The sequence below is a fragment of the Centroberyx gerrardi genome, chromosome 11 (assembly GCF_048128805.1).
Source record: "Centroberyx gerrardi isolate f3 chromosome 11, fCenGer3.hap1.cur.20231027, whole genome shotgun sequence".
In the NCBI taxonomy this organism is placed as follows: Eukaryota; Metazoa; Chordata; class Actinopteri; order Beryciformes; family Berycidae; genus Centroberyx; species Centroberyx gerrardi.
The window spans coordinates 14452570-14470645 of record NC_136007.1 but is presented as its reverse complement, the minus strand read 5'-3'; the positions used below and the strand labels follow the sequence as shown (position 1 = coordinate 14470645).

Genomic DNA, 18076 nt, shown 5'->3' with positions numbered 1-18076 from the left:
TTCTCCCTTGGTTGCCCTACCTGCGGCCCAGTGAGAATACAATCCTGCTTTGTTCTCTGTCATGTACAGAGGTAGTTTGATGCATGTGGATCTCTCCTCTAACAGGCAAAAATCTTATGGCTGTCTATTACCGCTTCCAGGCACTGCAGCACCCAGTTAAGCCACCAAGTGCATTGGGTTTGGGAAAAAGTGACTTTGTATCCAAACAGGATATGTCTAACCATAGTTGTGTCTGAACACAGAGGACATGGGTCATCTTGACCTAACTACTGCTTTTAGGGTGACGACAAGGTTGCTATGAAGCAAACCTGGGTAGCCTCTGCCCCTGCAAATATTTACTAAGCTGTCTGAGACCATAGAAATTATGCAAAGTCTAATTGAGGAGCATACTGTCCTAATTGTACTAGAGAAAACTGAGAGTCTCTAGCTTAAAGTAATAATCCGCAACTTTTTCATTTAAATAAATGTCTGTTTTCCTCCTTCTCGCTGACAATAGTGATTCATGTGCTGTTCTACACACCTGGTACCAGGTAGGACTTTCCTGGGAAAAATTCTCTGCTGCACAGGAAGTGATGTGTTTCAACACCTCAATGACAATTATTTAGTTTTTTGGTTTTTGTATCTATATTAAGGTGTTTGTATTGTTTCTACTGGATATCTGTAACATTGAAACAAACTCCTAGAAACTTTGTTGTATTGCAGCCTCCGATCCCGACTCTGTCATTAAAAATTGCCTTTCATGTTAATGTGCTAGAGTTGGCCACAAGTTGCCACTGAAAAAATACTTGACAATTTGTTCTTAATTGTGTGTATGCAACTGAGATGGTCTTGTTGGCGAAAGTCAGCAGTGTGAGGGTACAGCCTACAGGAGATGAAAAGGCCACTTTATTAGAATTCACAGCAACCAGTGTGTAAGATAGAATTTCTCCGACCTCATTTAGGAGCAGGGTTTTCCATTAGTCGAGTGTTGGTGCTGCTTGCTTAACCAAGGGGAAAATGGGTTTTTAAAACTGCCACTCCTGAATATGTTCACTGTGTGTAGTGTGCCTGTGTGTGTGTGTGTGGGTGTGTGGGTGTGTGCGTGCGTGTGCATATGTGTGTGAGAGAGCGGGATTCTGCTTGTTTGTGTTCATATTTCTGCATGTGCGCACATGCATTTGCGAGGTGAATGGAGTGTGTGAGTACGTGCTTCATGACAGCGCACAGATTCAATGGGGATCTGTCTGATGGACTTAATGCTGACAGTGGGCTTCAATGGAAGGATGTGACAGTCGTGGCGTTCTCAGTTGAGACCGGACTTCAACTGACCGCAGCAGTGTGGCTGATTTGTGGGCTGGAGCAGAGATTCCTATTCTGCCATTCATGTAGGCCCGCTTCTAAAGATAGTCAGACAGATAGTTGTTAGGCCCGGTAGTTTTGATACATGCATCCTAAACAGACAAGTAATTCAACTACATTGGTGGTAGTACAACTAAATAAAAATTTGGATAGTGTTTTTACTAGATTATTACTTTTTGTCATTTTGAGGCATAGTTAAAGCTTCTACATGTAGGATATTTAATATATCATTTCACAAATGAATTTTGATAGCATAGAGTAATTGCTGTAGAAGAATGAGACCATCTGGCGTGGAAGTTCATTATACTGTATGTGTTGCTTTCTCTGTGTGTGTCCCCGAGTACGATTCCCCGCCATTTGTGCAAGACTGACGCACGGCACAAAGATACAGCCTCAACCAAAACAGAAGACGATTGCCGCGCTGCTTGTTCGTAGGTGAACAAATACATAGACAAGGTGCTGTCCAGTCCTACAATCCTGGGGCCAGATGTATAAATGATACGTACGTCCAGGGAGAACATTAAAATCTGCTTTTAAAAACTAATTTCTGGTGAGTTTTGTACAGTGTCATGTACATACCCTTTCAAGGGAGAAAATGCAATATACTTACATTGCTGACCTCTCACCTAGATTAATATGTAATCCCATCTAAAAATGACAGGTATAAAATGAAATGCAATATGAAATTGGAACAACTTTGAAATATCAAATAGGACCCAAGTAAAGTAGTTTCTTTGTTTAGCAAGATAGTTTCCAATCCCATTTTCCAGAAACTAAGAAAAAATATGTCTCAATACAAGATAAGAAAGCACTCAAACAATATTAGTTTTTCAAGATTATGTCAGCTGGTTTAAAAATAGCTGTTGTTGATATTCAGTAATTGAAATTTCCACTTTCACCCACAAGCTGCACAATTCTATCAATACGAGTCCGTGCACAACTGTTTTTGGGGTCTGCAGGCCCTGCAGAATTCCAGGTGAAAGTCCACCAGGCTGCTGAAAATGAAGAATGCATTTTCAAAATCACTTTATTGACACTTATGCATGTTATTTTAAAAGTATGGCCAATATTCAGACTAAAAGTGATGATACAGTTAATGTTGTAAAAATTAGATGCATGAAATAGGTGTTGGCCTAGGTTTAAAATTGTGTTTACAGGCCAGACCTAATAGCTGCTTCCCAATGCAATGCAGTTTTTTCACCTGAAGGAGCTCCAGACTTTTGTTCTGCACAGATTGGATAAGAGAAGGAGGCCAGTATCTTTTTACTTTATGGAGAGAATGAAAACATTCATGTGGCCTTAAATGCTCTCTGCAGACCAGTGTAAGCTGTTGAAGAGAGGTAAGGCATGTGCACCAGGTTTGAATAGCCTACATAGAGTGTAAATACTGCTGTATAAATGCCCCTCAGACTGGAGTAAGAGCCTTATAGCTCACCTCAGGTGCCCGTTTAGAAACTCTACCCCAGTATTTCAATCTGAAAAGAGCACCTAGGACAAGAAAGCACCGCCCGCGCACGCCGGTGCCTTACAGCCAGGCTAAGACCTCTGAAAACTCTTGTGCAAGGTTAGTGCTCCAGCAGAAACATGTACACACACACACACACACACACACACACACACACACACACACACACACACACACACCCAAATCAATCAAAACTAGTGGTTCCCTTTCAGTTGGTAAACTTAACCACAACACACAGTTATGGGGATTGAATGTCATCAGACCATGTGAAGAACTTTCAATCACGCCTGAAAAGTCCCTGTGTGGGTGGCAAGGCCCTACTCCCACTGTCTTACAGATTCACCCAGTGGGACTCTGTGGAGCATGCTCCCTCCCCTGGATGTTGCAACTTAAAGTTTTTGTCATCTTGCGTTTAGCTGGGGCAGGTGGATGGTTAGAAATATTGCATATGGCACTGAATGTTCTGGGCTCAAGCTAGGGCTGGGCGATATCGACAAAATCAAATATCAGAATGTTTTTGACCCAATACCTCAATATCGATAATGTGACGATATTTTGGGGTTTGACTACTGGTGCTTTCAGAAGATATTTGCGCATGAGAAAATTTTGAGAAGCAAGCTAAACGGGCTAATGTGGATATGAGGCGAAGCAGCATTTCACTCTAGAACGCTAGAACAGCCAAATAAGTTCAGACAATTGTATAACTGTACACAATAATTTAATACAGCCTTTAAGACCAGGAAAAGACAACATTTAAGCTATATCACAATATTAAAATAACCAAAATCCCAGAGGATCTCTAGTCTAGTAGATATAACAATATTGATATTATATCGATGTATCGCCCAAGCCCCACATTGGAAAAATAAAGTAACCTAACCTGAAAAGTAAAGTAACCTAGCCTAACTTAGCCTAACTTAATCTAACCAAACCTCACCTAACCTATAAAACCTATAACCTATATAATCTTTCCTAACCTTGAGTATAGATTTGTTCTTCCCTAAACCTGGCTGTATATAGAAAAAAGAAAGAAAGAAAGAACTACTCTTCCATGAGTGAAAATAAATGGTCACAACAAGCTTGTAGCTATAGTGGGAGCTGCTTATATGTATATATATATATATATATATATATATATATATATATATATATATATATATATATATATATATACATAAATATATCTTTTCACAAACATTCAACATAAATCATGTGTACAGCTTTTCAACAAACACTCTACGAACACAATAATAAGAACATGTTGCATACACACACACTGTTAGTTGTTGTGAAATACATGCAGTGATTCAGGGCTAGCCTGGAGCAAACTGGAGCAAAGGATCCCAGCAAGACGGAGATAAGCAAAAGGCTGTCAAGGGGGAGCGACCCACGCACTAACACATACTCACACACCCTTCAAGATGAGTATCATTTTGAGTCTCAGTCTCACTGGAACAATTAGAGTGTAAAGGAAGGCTGAGCGCCTGTCAGCACATCTTCACTGAGGATTAATTAATTCTACTATAGTCTATAAGGAGTGAAGCAAGAGAACGAAGAGGAGGTATAAATGAGAACAAAAACTATTGTGTGTGGTTTTTTTTTTGTCACAACTTTACAACAACTTTGATCAACTTTAAAAGAAAGGCCTTTGGGGCACCGCAGTGTGACTCAACAATATCTTGCCCTTTGGCCAAATCAGACTTGGTCCATTTGAACCATTCAGTTCAAGTTCAGGGATTAGTCTGCGTGTTTTGTGCAGATGTGAAACCACCAAATGAACTCCTTCCCATCTGAAGTGAGCCTGCTCCATAGTCCATAGACAACAAAAAACAACAGACATAAAAAACTTAGCATTTATTCTGATTTGCATGAACAACTGACCAAACCTTTGACGGTGGAATCTAATTTCATAGTTTCCGTTTGTTCTGTTTTAAAGGAATGTTTACTGTCACACATCAAATATGCTTTCTTCCTATAAAAGAAGCAACGTGTAATTTGAATTTGCTACATTTACTATCCATCTTAAAGCCATGGTTTTAAACAATAACGTGTCGTCATTTAGATTCCTTTTTCCAATGGGGAGCGTTCACAAGTAAAGTTTAAAGTATTAAAATAGGGGGAAGAGCTGTTTATTGATGAAATGAAAGCACAATTTAGGTGACATTACTGGTAAATATCTCAATTAAATCATTGCAATTAAATACGTCGCATATTGAATTGTCCCTTCTCTCAAGACTGGGAGGAAAGTACCATACGAGCTTGGAGTTTTATTGTGTTTGAATATGAAAATGCTGCCATGACTTTGTTGAAATAACCCCACCTGTGTCTGACAGCAGATCACAGTTAGCATGATTAATTTCATCCCACGACTGATCTGATCACGTTGAGTAAAGGGCCAATATGCTTTATGTCTTAATGATTTTAATAAAAGCTGTTTTCCACATCAGTAAGCACGAACATTATCATCAGCATAGACAGGCTAAACTCTGCGCTTTGTCATAAATGAAGATGGAAATGTGAAAGTGCCCATCAGGGCTGAAGTGAAGCAAGGTCTGCTCCTGAAAGAGACAGGGTGTTGTGAATGCAAAGGGAAATGAGTTAGATTTTTGTCTGCCCTGTTTTGGTCCACTGTAAGAGAGTTGAACTTGGTTCATTTATAAAGGTTTCCATGTCAGCCTTGCTAGCTAGACATGGACATACACACAACACACATCATCAGCTGAATGGCTATAAAGTCTTTTGTGAGTGTGTGTGTGTGTGTGTTTCTGTGGGCGTCCATGCATGACTCCAAGTGCTATGTTGAGTGATGTGTGTGATGAATGTTTGTGTGTGTGTTGGCTTGGCAGGGAGTTCCCCCTTCGCCCAGCCTCTGCCCTCATATTCCTTGATTAGCCTTTTAGAAATTGCCACTCAAATCCTATGCCATCGGTGTGATGCTTTTTTTAAAGCTTACAGTGATAGTGTGTGTGTGTGTGGGTGTGTGGGTGGGTGTGTGTGTGTGTGATAGAGAGACCGCCAGAAAGTGTTTGTGTGCTTCAAAGCAGAGTAGAGGCCAATGGGAGCCAACTGTTCTATTAAAGGTTAGACATACAATGTGGCGCAGACCTCTGTACACCTGCATGTCTGTCTGTCTTTGTCTATTTCTTTTTTTTTTTTTTTCACTCTTTTGACTTACAAGACAAGAAATTACAGAATCTAGTGTTAGACATGAAGGTCTTCAAAGACTTGGCCAAAGGTTGAACCAGCGTATTTAGCATATTTCAACAGTCCAAACCTTTGTAATCTCCCTAACAGCATCTGTTACCAACGGGTTTTGAGTAATAAGATTCTCCTGTCGTTTTCCTTGTCTTATTTGTAAGTAGCAGGCTATTCAGTCTCACTCTGAATATGAGGAAGAAATTGAAAAGTACATATACTGGGTAGAAGAGTACCTATACGAAGTGTACTATTAACACTTGATCATCATGCAAATCACCTTTGCTGTTTGATGTATTATTATTTATTTGTTTATGTTTTTTGCACAGCAATTTTATTGACAAATATGCAAAGTGCTGTAAACAAAAAAGACTTATTAACAGTACCATTATGGAATTGAAATGCCACTCAGCAGATGAGCACCTACTAAGCACACCATCAAATTGAAGCCAAACAACAACTGATACTGCTGGCTCATTAAGGGCCGCTCATTTAAATTCAGAAGCATATTTGGCACCCAGCAAACAAATGAACACTACTAAGCGTTATAAGAGCAATAACAAGTTAGTAGTTGCATGCGAGTTTCTAAAAGCAAGTTTTCATTTGAGACGATACAGAGGAAAGTAGAGCTTTGTTTGTTAATTTTGATTCTGTGACCAAGCCAATGTAAGCTAGCTAAAATGAGAGTTGTGTATATGATTTCAGCTATTAACTAGTACAAAAGCCTGGCTGCAGCCTTCTGCACTGGTTCCACAAGATAAAAAGCTTTCCTTTATGATTGTGGCAAGCATACAGATAATTACTGTACTCATTAGATGAAATACAGAAATTAATACAAGATGAAATACAGGGATTAATAACGTTCTCCAAGTCAGAAAAGAATCATGTTAGGCAATTCTCAACTGGTGGAAACAAGACTGAACAACTCCAGTCTTTCAGCAATTAAATAACAGCAGTTCTGACCATAACTCAAAGTCTTTTAGCTTTCATACCATAATTTGCTGACATGAAGAGAGGAGGATGTGAGCATATTGAACTTTTTCATTTCTGTTAATTAATGTTGCAAAAATAATGGTATGAGCTTCAACATCCTGTAGTACAAGGGTGGCTGGAGTCCCAAATTTAAAATCCTGCTGTAAAATAGCAAAAGGCAAGTTTGTTTCCCGTTGGATTTAGTGTGTATATGTGTAGTTGTGGTGGTAGATACAGTAGTGTGCATGTGTTAGGAAATAAAGTACCAATGAACTTTTAAAAAAAAACAACAACATTGTTTTAATGCAAATATTCTTACAATATGCACCTTGTTTCTTCACTGTTCTTTGACTGTGCTGCAAGCATCTACAAGCTTCCAGTCACATACAAAGTCATGCTCCTGCTCACTGTCTCTCATTTTGCCACTCCACCTCCTTACCCTGCACAGAGTTATGCAAGCCAAGAATGAATGTGCAAAACCGCAGTTGGACCTGCACAGCTGCTCCTGCTGCCAGCAGCAACGCCTCATATTTTAGTCCAAGACACTGGGAAAGATTGTGAGGAAGGCCCAGTGATACTTCAGAGAGAGAGATTTCCGGTTGAGAGGTGATTTTACACTCAGGGGGCCTGCCGCGTGTTAGTGAAAAATACTGAGTCACTTAAAGGTACAGAAAGAGAGAAGAGATAGAGAAACAGGGGATGTTGCTCTCATGTTGGACACCCCCACACACACCTATATTTTCCATAGATTTTCACGTTCATGTGTTATGTGGGTGAGGAAGTGTTATTTTTTCTCTGCTAGAGAGACAGTTTCTGTACTCCAACCTTACTGATATTACTGTGATTTTCATCTCTTCTGATGATCTGATACAACCAAAACGCCAGCTGCAGAGCGTGAGGTGCTTAGAGCAACTCTTATGCATTCTATACTGCGTTCCAATACATGCGTGTCTTTCAAAGCACTTACAAATAAAACGGCATTTGATTTGGTTCTGCTACAGTATAGAGAAGAAATATAATTTTGAGCCTATCCTCATGTGAAAAGTTCACTTGCTGTAGCTTACGCAGTATAGTTTTTTTTCTTTTGCCTTAGGCTTTCAGCAAAGTTTGCTCAACTTTTTTCTTCTGTCTCTCCCTTTGTATTTGAAATGAAAGCAAGTGCGGCCTTGGGTTTTCTCAGAGTATCATGGGATTGTCTGTGCAAGTCTTTTGTACTTTTCAAGCACCCCTCGTCATCCCCATCTCTCTCCCCTAAAAACCCCCTGTGGCTTGTGTTCAGAACATTGTACTGTAGATGTATGTGTGCGTGAGTGTGTGTGCGCATGTGCATGTGTGTGTGTCCATGTGTAAGACTGTGTAGTACATGGGATTTTCAGTGAGTGAACACCATTTGTAACCCAAATTTGGCAAGCATTAGACAGCAAGAGTATCTAGAGTCTCATATGAACCACTAGTGTAAATTTGGCTCTTCTTCTTCTACCTTCTACCTTTCTCTTCCTCCCATGTACAGTGTTGCTCTTTATCCCTTTGATATGTATCTCACACTTTAATTCAAATTCAAATGATCCTAACATGCCTGACATGAAATACTTAAATATCTGATATCGTTGCAAATGGCAACAATCTCGACCGTAAAGAATGACAATAAAAATATGAAATAAGTAGAGAATGGTCAGGTACAGTCAATCATCAAACAAATCAATCAATAAATCGATAATGACACAAAAAAAACAATAGCTACAACATGCGTCTTCGCCATGTATCCTCGGTCTCTAGAGGAGCATTTCTTCCTCCCATGTCAGCTTATGACAGGATGTAGTGTACTCTACTGTGTGCGGCACACTTACTTTTTTCTGCATCAAAATAAGTTGCTGCAGTATTTTCATAATTTGTGGAAGCCCGGGGGAAGTGCAGCTCTGTCTCCACTTCCCCTGGGGAGCCGAGCGAGTACAGCTTGTGCTCCCTGGCTCTGTGACGGCCGCTTTCTGAGGCCGGGCTGCACTTCGTGAGTCTCAAGTTTGTTCAAGGATGTTGTCGGTTTAGGATGCATTTTTTACTGTATGGGCCAAATATGTTTCCAATTTACTCTGGTATTTTGTTATTTCATTCTAAAATGACTAGAATTATTTTCTTTGTTTGGTTATAATCTGGTCAGGTCCGATCAACCAAGGACTGTCCTAGGGCTTAATGGGATTCACTGAATTGAGCCGCAGGACCAGCTGGTAGAGAGGACTGTTCTCATTGCTCATCATTTAGAATTGAAGGGTTTTGCAATGGTAGGAGTTGGGGTTGCTGCTATTGAAGTGATTATTGAATTTGATGGCTCATCTTTGGATATTTTGTATTATCGGATGACGGTCTCTCCCTGTGTCCCTCTCCGTGTGTCTGTACTGTCCAGGTACAAGCTGTTTGAGCACAGGCTGGGTCAGCTGGTGGAGGCAGAGGGCAGCCTGGAAGACTTCACCAAGGGCTTCCAGTGCTACGGTGTCCAGAGGCAGGCCAACAACGGTCTGCTGTTCAAAGAATGGGCCCCTGGAGCGCAGGCCCTCTATTTGACTGGAGACTTCAGTAGGCACACACACACACACACACACACATACGCACGCCCACAGATGCTGGAACGCACCCACACACTTCCCAATTTAAACCTTAAATATTTTTTTATTGAGACAAGTATAAGCAATTTATTGTTGCCATGGAAACAAATTTACCTTTCTAATGTATTTGCTGGAGAAATTATTGCAGCTCACAATGAAAGATTTACTTAGCAGTAATGACTAGATTGGGTGCGTGTGAGTGCGCACGTGTGCATGTGTATGCGTGTGCATGCGTGTGTGCTTGTGTGTGTGTGTGTGTGTGTGTGTGTGTGTGTGTGTCAGAGAGCTAAGCCAATGGCTAATGATTAATTTCACTGTATTAAAAATTCATCTGATGATATGGACATCACTCCCTACAGGGGAGGGTAGGATACAGAAGTTCAAAAGGGGTTAAGTCTTCTCCCTGTCAGCGAAGAGCAGACAATCACAAATAAATATTTGTTTTGTCTATCCAAACTATCAGAGGTAAGAGTATGATGTTATTTGAGCAGCAAATGTTAATGTTCTGCCCAATATGTGCAATTCTGTCATTTTTTCTCAAGTACAACTATACTTTATAAGTACAAGTATCACATTTGTCTCAGTAAACATAGTCCTGCTTTCCAGATATGACATAGTAAGGCTATAAAAGCTTTAAGCAATGCAAGTACTGATTTATGTTAGTAGAAATTACTATTACTTATTTGTTAGCTTGATACACAAGCCAACAAATGAAAAAATAACTACTCAGAGGATGTTTTTGCTTTAGACCCAACTTTAGGGAAGTTGGAAGGTTTAGTGTGTGACAAATTCTACAGTTCTGAAAATATTTTTGATTTATGGACTTTTGCAGGGGAAATAAGTACATTTTTCACATTCATTTTCACATTGGGACAGCAGGATGGCCTAGTCATAAGAACGACTGGACTGTCCTTCAACCGGAGGACAGAGTTCAACCGCGTGTCAGCAAGCCGTCATGCTGAAGTGTCCTTGAATGCGACACTGAATCCCTACCAGCTCCAGGGCTCCAAGTATTATTCAATTATTATTATTATCATCACATTATTAAACTGAGAATATATTTGCAGATACGTGGGAACATTTGTGCTTCATATTTTGGAAACAGAAAATGATTCTGAACCAAAACTGATGGTTTTCACACAAAAAAAAATATTGGAAATAAAGATTACAGGCTGAAAATGCATGAATAATTGATCATACATGAGGAAGTAGGTGACTGAGAGAGGGGAATGGTAAAAGGAGGATGGTACGGAGGGATCAAGTGGTTCTGACTAGAAGGACGTTTTTTGAGATTGATGTTCTCCCTGATGGTCGATACTTCTGATTAAAATTTTCTGTGACCAGGGAGGCTGGAAAGACAACGTCAAGAGTGAAACCTGAAAAATCAAGGGATACGAAAGGGCCTACACTTTCTCAAGAGAAAGAGAACAATGTAGAGGTCAGAGAAGACTGAAGTCAGGAGGGAAAGGCCGCGGGCTGGGGGAGAGGAGAGCGGCTGAATAATGAAGTGAGAAAGGAGAGGAAATGGGCCAGAGGAGAGACTTGACGTTTAACAATAGACTGAAGAGGGCAAGGCCATAGGCGGGAGGAGAGAACGGAGGTTGAACACTGAAGCGAGGAGGGAAAAGGCCATAAGCTGGAGGAGAGGTTGGAGATTGGATGATGAAGTAGAGCGCCGGCAGGTCAGCAGTGTATGAAGTTGTGCTTCAGAGTCCATCAGAGTTTCAGGAAATAAATGTAAGAGTTTCAAGCTGTTCTCAAAGCTGAAGGTGATACTTGCAGTGTAGTCGGGCACAATCTAGTACGCGCTTTGGTTAACGGGAGAGAGCGACGGCGCTAATGCGGTCGGGTGGGAAGATTGGATGGTTTATTGGACAGATCATGAATCACCACATGGCCGCCTTGGATCGTAAAGTGTCCAACAATCAACAGCTTCATCATGCATATGACAGAAGCTAGGTACATTCCTGTTCTTCAAAACCGCGATAGTAACCGCATTTAAGACCCAAACACACTAGACAGACGTCAAGTTGATGCTTTTATGGCACGCTGCAGGCAGGAGATTTGAAGCATCAACACCGCAGCACTGGCATTTGCATTTCACCACCGTGATGGATAATATATTTTCATTGCAGGTTGTTTTTGGATTTTGTTAACTGGCTTTTCCTCATCCATGTCTTAGTGCTTGTCAACTCAGTTGGTGATGTTTTATCTAGCTAGTCTGATGTCAGTCACAGGTGCCAACAAATGATGGGTATGAGAATCCCAATGTGGCTATATCTTTCTGCTGCCTTCAAGTGCTGCCTAAAACGTTGGAATTAACTATGAGTTGAGTTTACACGCACGACCCAACAAAGTGGTAGGTAGGAGTGGCAAAGTTGGAATTTTCTATGATATCTTATTTCCTATATTATTTGGTATTCTATCTAAATAATTTGTATTCTTTTATGGGTTTTTTTTTACTCTTTATTTACTTTTAGTTGTCACCTGCATCATGTCGCATGCATCATATCATAACTAGCTAGAAACATATAAAGTTGAAAGTATTTCCTTTTGGGAATATTGCATTATCTGTTCCTTTTGCCTCCAAATATAAGTACAGTGGACACTGCAGCTCCAGAAACCTCATGAAAACAGCCATGCTGGTCCTCAGTTGAAGCTCCAAAATCAAACGTTCAGAGCGTCAAGGTAGTTTGATGCTCCAGTTGACACCTTAAGTGTGCATTAGGCCATTGAAAACAATCGGGGCATATTTCTGGCTTCAGAGTTGGGGCTTTCTTCTTACATCACTAGCTTTATAAGATACTTGTTATACACAGATCTTGACTAAACTGACCATGATCATTGAAAGAACATGTGGATTCTGTTTCAGGGTGGACTTTTACTTTAATATTTAATTGTTTTGATCGACTTCAAAGCTTGTCTTTGTTAGAACAGTTCTCAGCTCCTCCATGTTCCCCCCTGAGAACAAAGAAAACTCCAACTTGAAATGAGAGAGAGACATAGAGAAACTGATGGTCAGACAGACAGACAGCATGTAGTTCTGTGTGTGTGTGTGTGTGTGTGTGTGTGTGTGTGTGTGTGTGTGTGTGTGTGTGTGTGTATGCATGTCTGTGTGTTTAGTGCTGAGTGTTGTCAGGTTGATGCCCCAGGCGAGTTATTAAGCAGCAATCCTGCCGCCTCAGGCCACTTTAACACCTTCACTGTCTCCTAATGCAGCCAGGGGACTGTGTGTATGTGTGTATGTGTGAGTGTGTTTGTGTCGTTTGTACATGTGTGCATTGGCGTCTGTGTATGTATGTCTGGGACTGTGGAAGGCCATGCAATCTGCAGGCGGTGTGCAAGGAGAGGGAAAAAAAGGGAGAGGAGGATAGAGAGGAAAGGAGGGAGCAGCAGATGGAGAAATCCTGTGGCGGTGCTGAGAGAAACAAAGGATCCTTCAGAGATATCCATGTGTCTTTGCTCTAGGCATGTGTTTGTCCTTATCAGGTCTTGGGGAATACTTTGAATCCTTTCCCACCCCGATTCTGACTTTGCTTAGATCTGTGCATCATTTTAGTCTAGTTGTGATAAGTCTCCTCTGCCGATTGTGTGCCAGACTGCTGTTGGCACATCAGACCCATCCTGGGACCCACAAGCTATGTTAACAAGTCTGCAGCACAAATATAAGTGAAAGGGTTTGAGTGTGTGCATACGTGCTTGCATTGATGTGTATGCACATCCGTTTGTGTGTGTGTGTGTGTGTGTGTGTGTGTTTGTCTGTGTACACATTCTCCACTGGCTTGCAGTAAAGGCTGTGAAATTGTTCAGGTCAGAACTATTTACTAGGCTGCTGTAAATGTGTGTGTGTGTGTGTGTGCGTGTGTGTGTGCCCTCTACACATCGTTCCATAGCTAAATGTTATTGCCCGAGCCAGAGATTACACTCTTTATATCCCTATTACCAGCTGCTCTCTCACTTTCACTGCCTCTCCCTCTATCTCATATTCATTTTCGTCTCTCCATCCACCGTCTGCTTTCATATGTCCCCCTCTTTCTCTTCGTATCGCTCTCCCTTTTTTAATTCTCTGCTTCTCTTGGGAAGCACTGGAGTCATGGAAGGGCTTAAACATCAGGGTAAACGGGGTGAGATTGCATTTTGACACGCCTCATATTATTTCCCCTTCAATTTCCACGCTGGGCGAGGAATGTGGGACTTTCTTCCTCTCTCCATCTCCTCTTCTCCCCCTTTCTCCTTATCTTCCTGTCACATTGTGTTGCAGGTGGGAAGGTGTTATGGCTGGACAGAGTGCTCTATACTCTTCCAATTCCCTCATTTTTTTATTCATTTATTCACTCGGGCCTCTGCAAACTCCTGTACAACAAAAGCGAGCGACAACAGAATGCGTGGATAGGAGGGAAGGAGGGGAGAGGAGGCGAGAGGGAGGGACAGGAGTGGGGAAGGAGGAGACAGAGAGAGATTATTCGTGACAAACTGATGTTGCACTGCATGCCCAGTGAGAAAAGGGTCAAGCAATCTCATTTTCCAAGTTCAACTTTAGCTCGCTCTTGCAATGCTCCTGCTTCAAATGAATTCACTAGCCTCCTTATTGATCACTCGGTTTCCCCAGCCTGGGACACACAAACACACACACACACACACACACACAAACAATTAAGCCTGAATTTTGCCATGTTGGACGGACCAATGATTCTGAATCTAAAGCAATAGTTGCACTGCAGTGCCTAAATGTTGTAAAAGGCTGTTGCTTTAAACACAAAATATCCACTGTTGAACCGTGAACCAGAAACCACTCAGTGATTGTCCATCATTTACTTCAGTAACCCGACTCAGAACTGTGGCAAGCTTGACCGGCTCAATTGCTCAGAAATGAATTTCTTCAGGCAATAACACACAGTTTCCAATATTTTATTATTTTGTTTATACCCCGTACACACACATACGCACACACACTTTTACACACGGGCATGTTTGACTGACCTATTCGAAGTATTGTACATTTGAAAGTGTGGCAGGAATTTGTGTGTGTGTGTATACAGGGTATGGACATAAGGGAAAGATCAACAAGACATCTCAAAAGTAAAGGCTTCTGGTGCGTATCAGACAGTGACAATGACCTAAATCATGGTACAAGTACAAGTGTTCAGGAAATGGATTATGGATTGAGCAGCATGCTGACAATGTCAATGTTGTATCATGGCCCTTTCAAAAAGGAGGTATACTTCCTATTGGATGTGTATGGGAGTTTCTGGAATATTGCCTGGGCTTTCCATCACCATCAGAAAGATGGCGATGATAGAAAGAGAGCACGTGATCATGGTGGACATTAGTATAAGCATTGAAACTGTCCTTCAGTAAGTGAGTGAATCAAAACCATGCCGAAAAACATCTCACAGTGTTCTACAGCCGTTGGTACTGAATGGAGACTTAATTCTGTTTCGCTGCAGGAGGTCCATAGAGAAACAGCAGGAATAACGAGGGTTAAAGAATTGAATGTGATTATAATAGGAGTAAATGCTGACTGTTGGCGTGTGGTACGAATCAGGTCTAATGTTCTGATAGGCAAGATAGAGTGCAAAAATAGCTTTTTTTTTTGTTGTGCTTCTTTTTGCATTGTTCTACAGGATACAGTATCACATTGTCACGTGTTGCCAATTCTGGATTTATTCACTGAAAAATAATCTTGAAAACAAAAATGATTATCCACAAACAAAAACATGTTCCATTTAAGTATTGATATTTTCAGGTAGTGTGAACAGCTGACAGCCCATCCCATTTTCAGTGACGTTCAACAATCATACTGTGAGAAATCCATTGTAGGCAGAGAGGCATACCAACAATGGTGGCCCATCCTATATGCACACTACGAAAGTTGCGTAGGGCCCCGCCCACCTGTGTCAAAACAGTGTTGCCATTAAAGGATAAGGCTGGTGTTTTTTAATGCATTGCTTACCGTCAAAAAATCCTATGAAAATAACAAAATAAGCAATGATTTTGTTTTGCCAGTACATCTCGTCCATGTAGCCGGTGCCCAATGAAGCCATGTCCCAGCAGCCATAGAACTCCATTGTATTAAAAAAACGGTTAAAAACACGTCAAAGAGCCATGCCGTTGCTCTGGGCATATTTCATCATCGCGATGCACCGGGCCAGCCGACTTTTTCCTCAAACAACTTAATAAGCCGGCTGTAAAGACGTTTGCGATCTCAGGAAAGTAGTTCTGTAGCACCGAAAATAGTCCCCGGCATAATGAAGAATTTGTTCCCATTTGAATTTGATTTGGTAATAACTACAACAGCCTGACTTTTCGTGGTAACAGTTAGCGATTTTTAAAATTGAAACTATGTCTTTGTGCTGTATTTCAAGGTTTTTAGCTTACAATTGGAGCCAATGACTTCCGGGTTGACGGCTAAAAACGGTACGTGGGATGTCAGAAAATAACGGGAGTAGAGCAAACGCATTGTTGATTTTGTTATTTTCATAGGATTTGTTGACGGTAAGCAATGCATTAAAAAATACCAGCCTTATCCTTTAAGGCATCAAAGTGGCATTATCCCTCTGGACATGAAATTGAAAAAAAAAAGAATAATAAAACCTCATACACCATGACTGAATTACTTATAAACCAAATAAATTGTGGACATGTACTAATATGTGACTGAATAATTAAATGTATAGGATATACTTCCAAAAGATAAATAATTATTATATCCTGAAGACAAAAAAATAAAGAAATCGGTGGGAGCCAGTCAATGGGCCTGATGCCACTGCTCAGTTGTTAAAACAATACAATAGTAGAGTTATATGCTATATTTTACCATAGAAACAAAACAAGGAAATCTGAGGGGGGCAGTTTGAATGGGCCTGATGTCACTGTTCAAACATTAGGTATTGTTATCTATAATTTTACAGGTGCTATGTGTATAGTTTGTCAGCAGATGAGATGCTGGATGCTCAGCCAGTACTAACAGACTCTGAAGTGCAGCCAGCCTCAGCCAGTACAAGCAGGACTGGCAGTAAACATCAGTGTAGCCATGTGACTGTGTGGGAACTGGTTTACACGAGTCAGGCAGGGGAGCCCCTCAGCAGAAGTTTGCTTAGGGCCCCAGGGGAGGCTAGGATCGACACTTGATACAAATTTCTCACTGGCAAAAGCCACAGTAGCCTATAATGCAATACAGCCACTGTTGCATTTTGAGTAAGTGACTCTTGCTTTTTCTTGACTTAACTCTCTTGCTCTGCTGTTGCTTTCTAACAACAGTTGAATGGAACAAGTTCAGGCTCGTTCTCTGGGGGTTGTCAAAAGGCATTCTGGGAAATATAACTGAAATAGAAGATGAGGCAAGTTCAGGGAAAGTTGAAGATAACTGATTGATGATATAGTGTAAGAGTATCCAAATGTAGTATTTTCCTTATCACCTTATCAGACCATTCACTTTTACCTACAACTGCACCACAACAATCTTTTTTCTGGTATCTCTCTTTTTCCAGCGCAGTTGGAAGCCATTATTTGCACACAGCCAATTCTGTACCTCCATGATGGTGCCGATGCCTGGAGATTTGTGCTGAAACTGCAAACTCTCTCTTTCTCTCTCTCTCTCTCTCTCTCTCTCTCTCTCTCTCTCTCTCTCTCTCTCTCTCTCTCTCTCTCTCTCTCTCTCTCTCTCTCTCTCTCTCTCTCTCTCTCCTCTCTCTCTCTCTCTCTAGATGGATGGAACACCAAATCTCACCCATACACCAAGAAGGAGTATGGCAAATGGGAGCTTTACCTTCCTCCTAAGAAGGACAAGTCCCCTGCTATGGAACATGAGACCAAACTCAAGGTAGCCTGCCTTATATCACTTTATATGTAGATAACTAAGACATTCTCTCTCTTCAGTGTAATGACAATGTTTTCAATTTCCTCAGGCACCGAAGTGTCTCACACTAGTATAAGCTAATGAGGCTAGAATTAGCTAACTTGCCACTGCAACATTACCTGACTGTTATACTCCTATCTGATTATTGCTGCTTTCGTGAAGAGAGTACTGTGAACAGCTAATTACAAATGGGTTACCTCCTTATCATCTAGGCTACATTTTAAATGTTGCCTCTCTATTCAGTTTGTGTTGGCACTGCCACTGCAACTTGAAGGAGTAGCTACCAACTGTCTGACTAGCACCATGTGCATAGGCGCAACCAATTGTGGTCATTGGAGTTCACTAACAGGTTTTCAGTGCTTGACAGGATCAAATAATTGTTTTTGCAAATGACATTGGTGAGAAACACCAGCTTTGTGAGTCAGAGCACAATGATGTAATGAATCTGAAACAACAGTTTGCTGTTAATTACGTGGGAGAGATGCCCAAATATTAACATTATATGGGAAGTTAAACCTGCTAGAAGCTTTAGGAAGCTGTTCAGCTGGTTGAATGCCCAACTAACCTTGAGGGCTGGACTAAGACTCTTGACTAAGGCTTGCTTAGTCACCCAGAACATATATGAGAGGATGCAGCTTACCAGAAACTAAT

General features: G+C 41.1%; 1 protein-coding gene across 1 annotated transcript in view; it reads left to right on the top strand.

The window, feature by feature from the left end:
- The window catches only part of gbe1a (glucan (1,4-alpha-), branching enzyme 1a), a 94711-nt gene that overhangs the window by 8220 nt on the left and 68415 nt on the right, over positions 1-18076 (top strand). Inside the window, exons 2-3 of the mRNA XM_071924622.2 lie at positions 9369-9538; positions 17274-17389. Of these exons, the coding sequence (XP_071780723.2) occupies positions 9369-9538; positions 17274-17389 (286 nt within the window). The remainder of the gene's footprint in view (positions 1-9368; positions 9539-17273; positions 17390-18076) is intronic.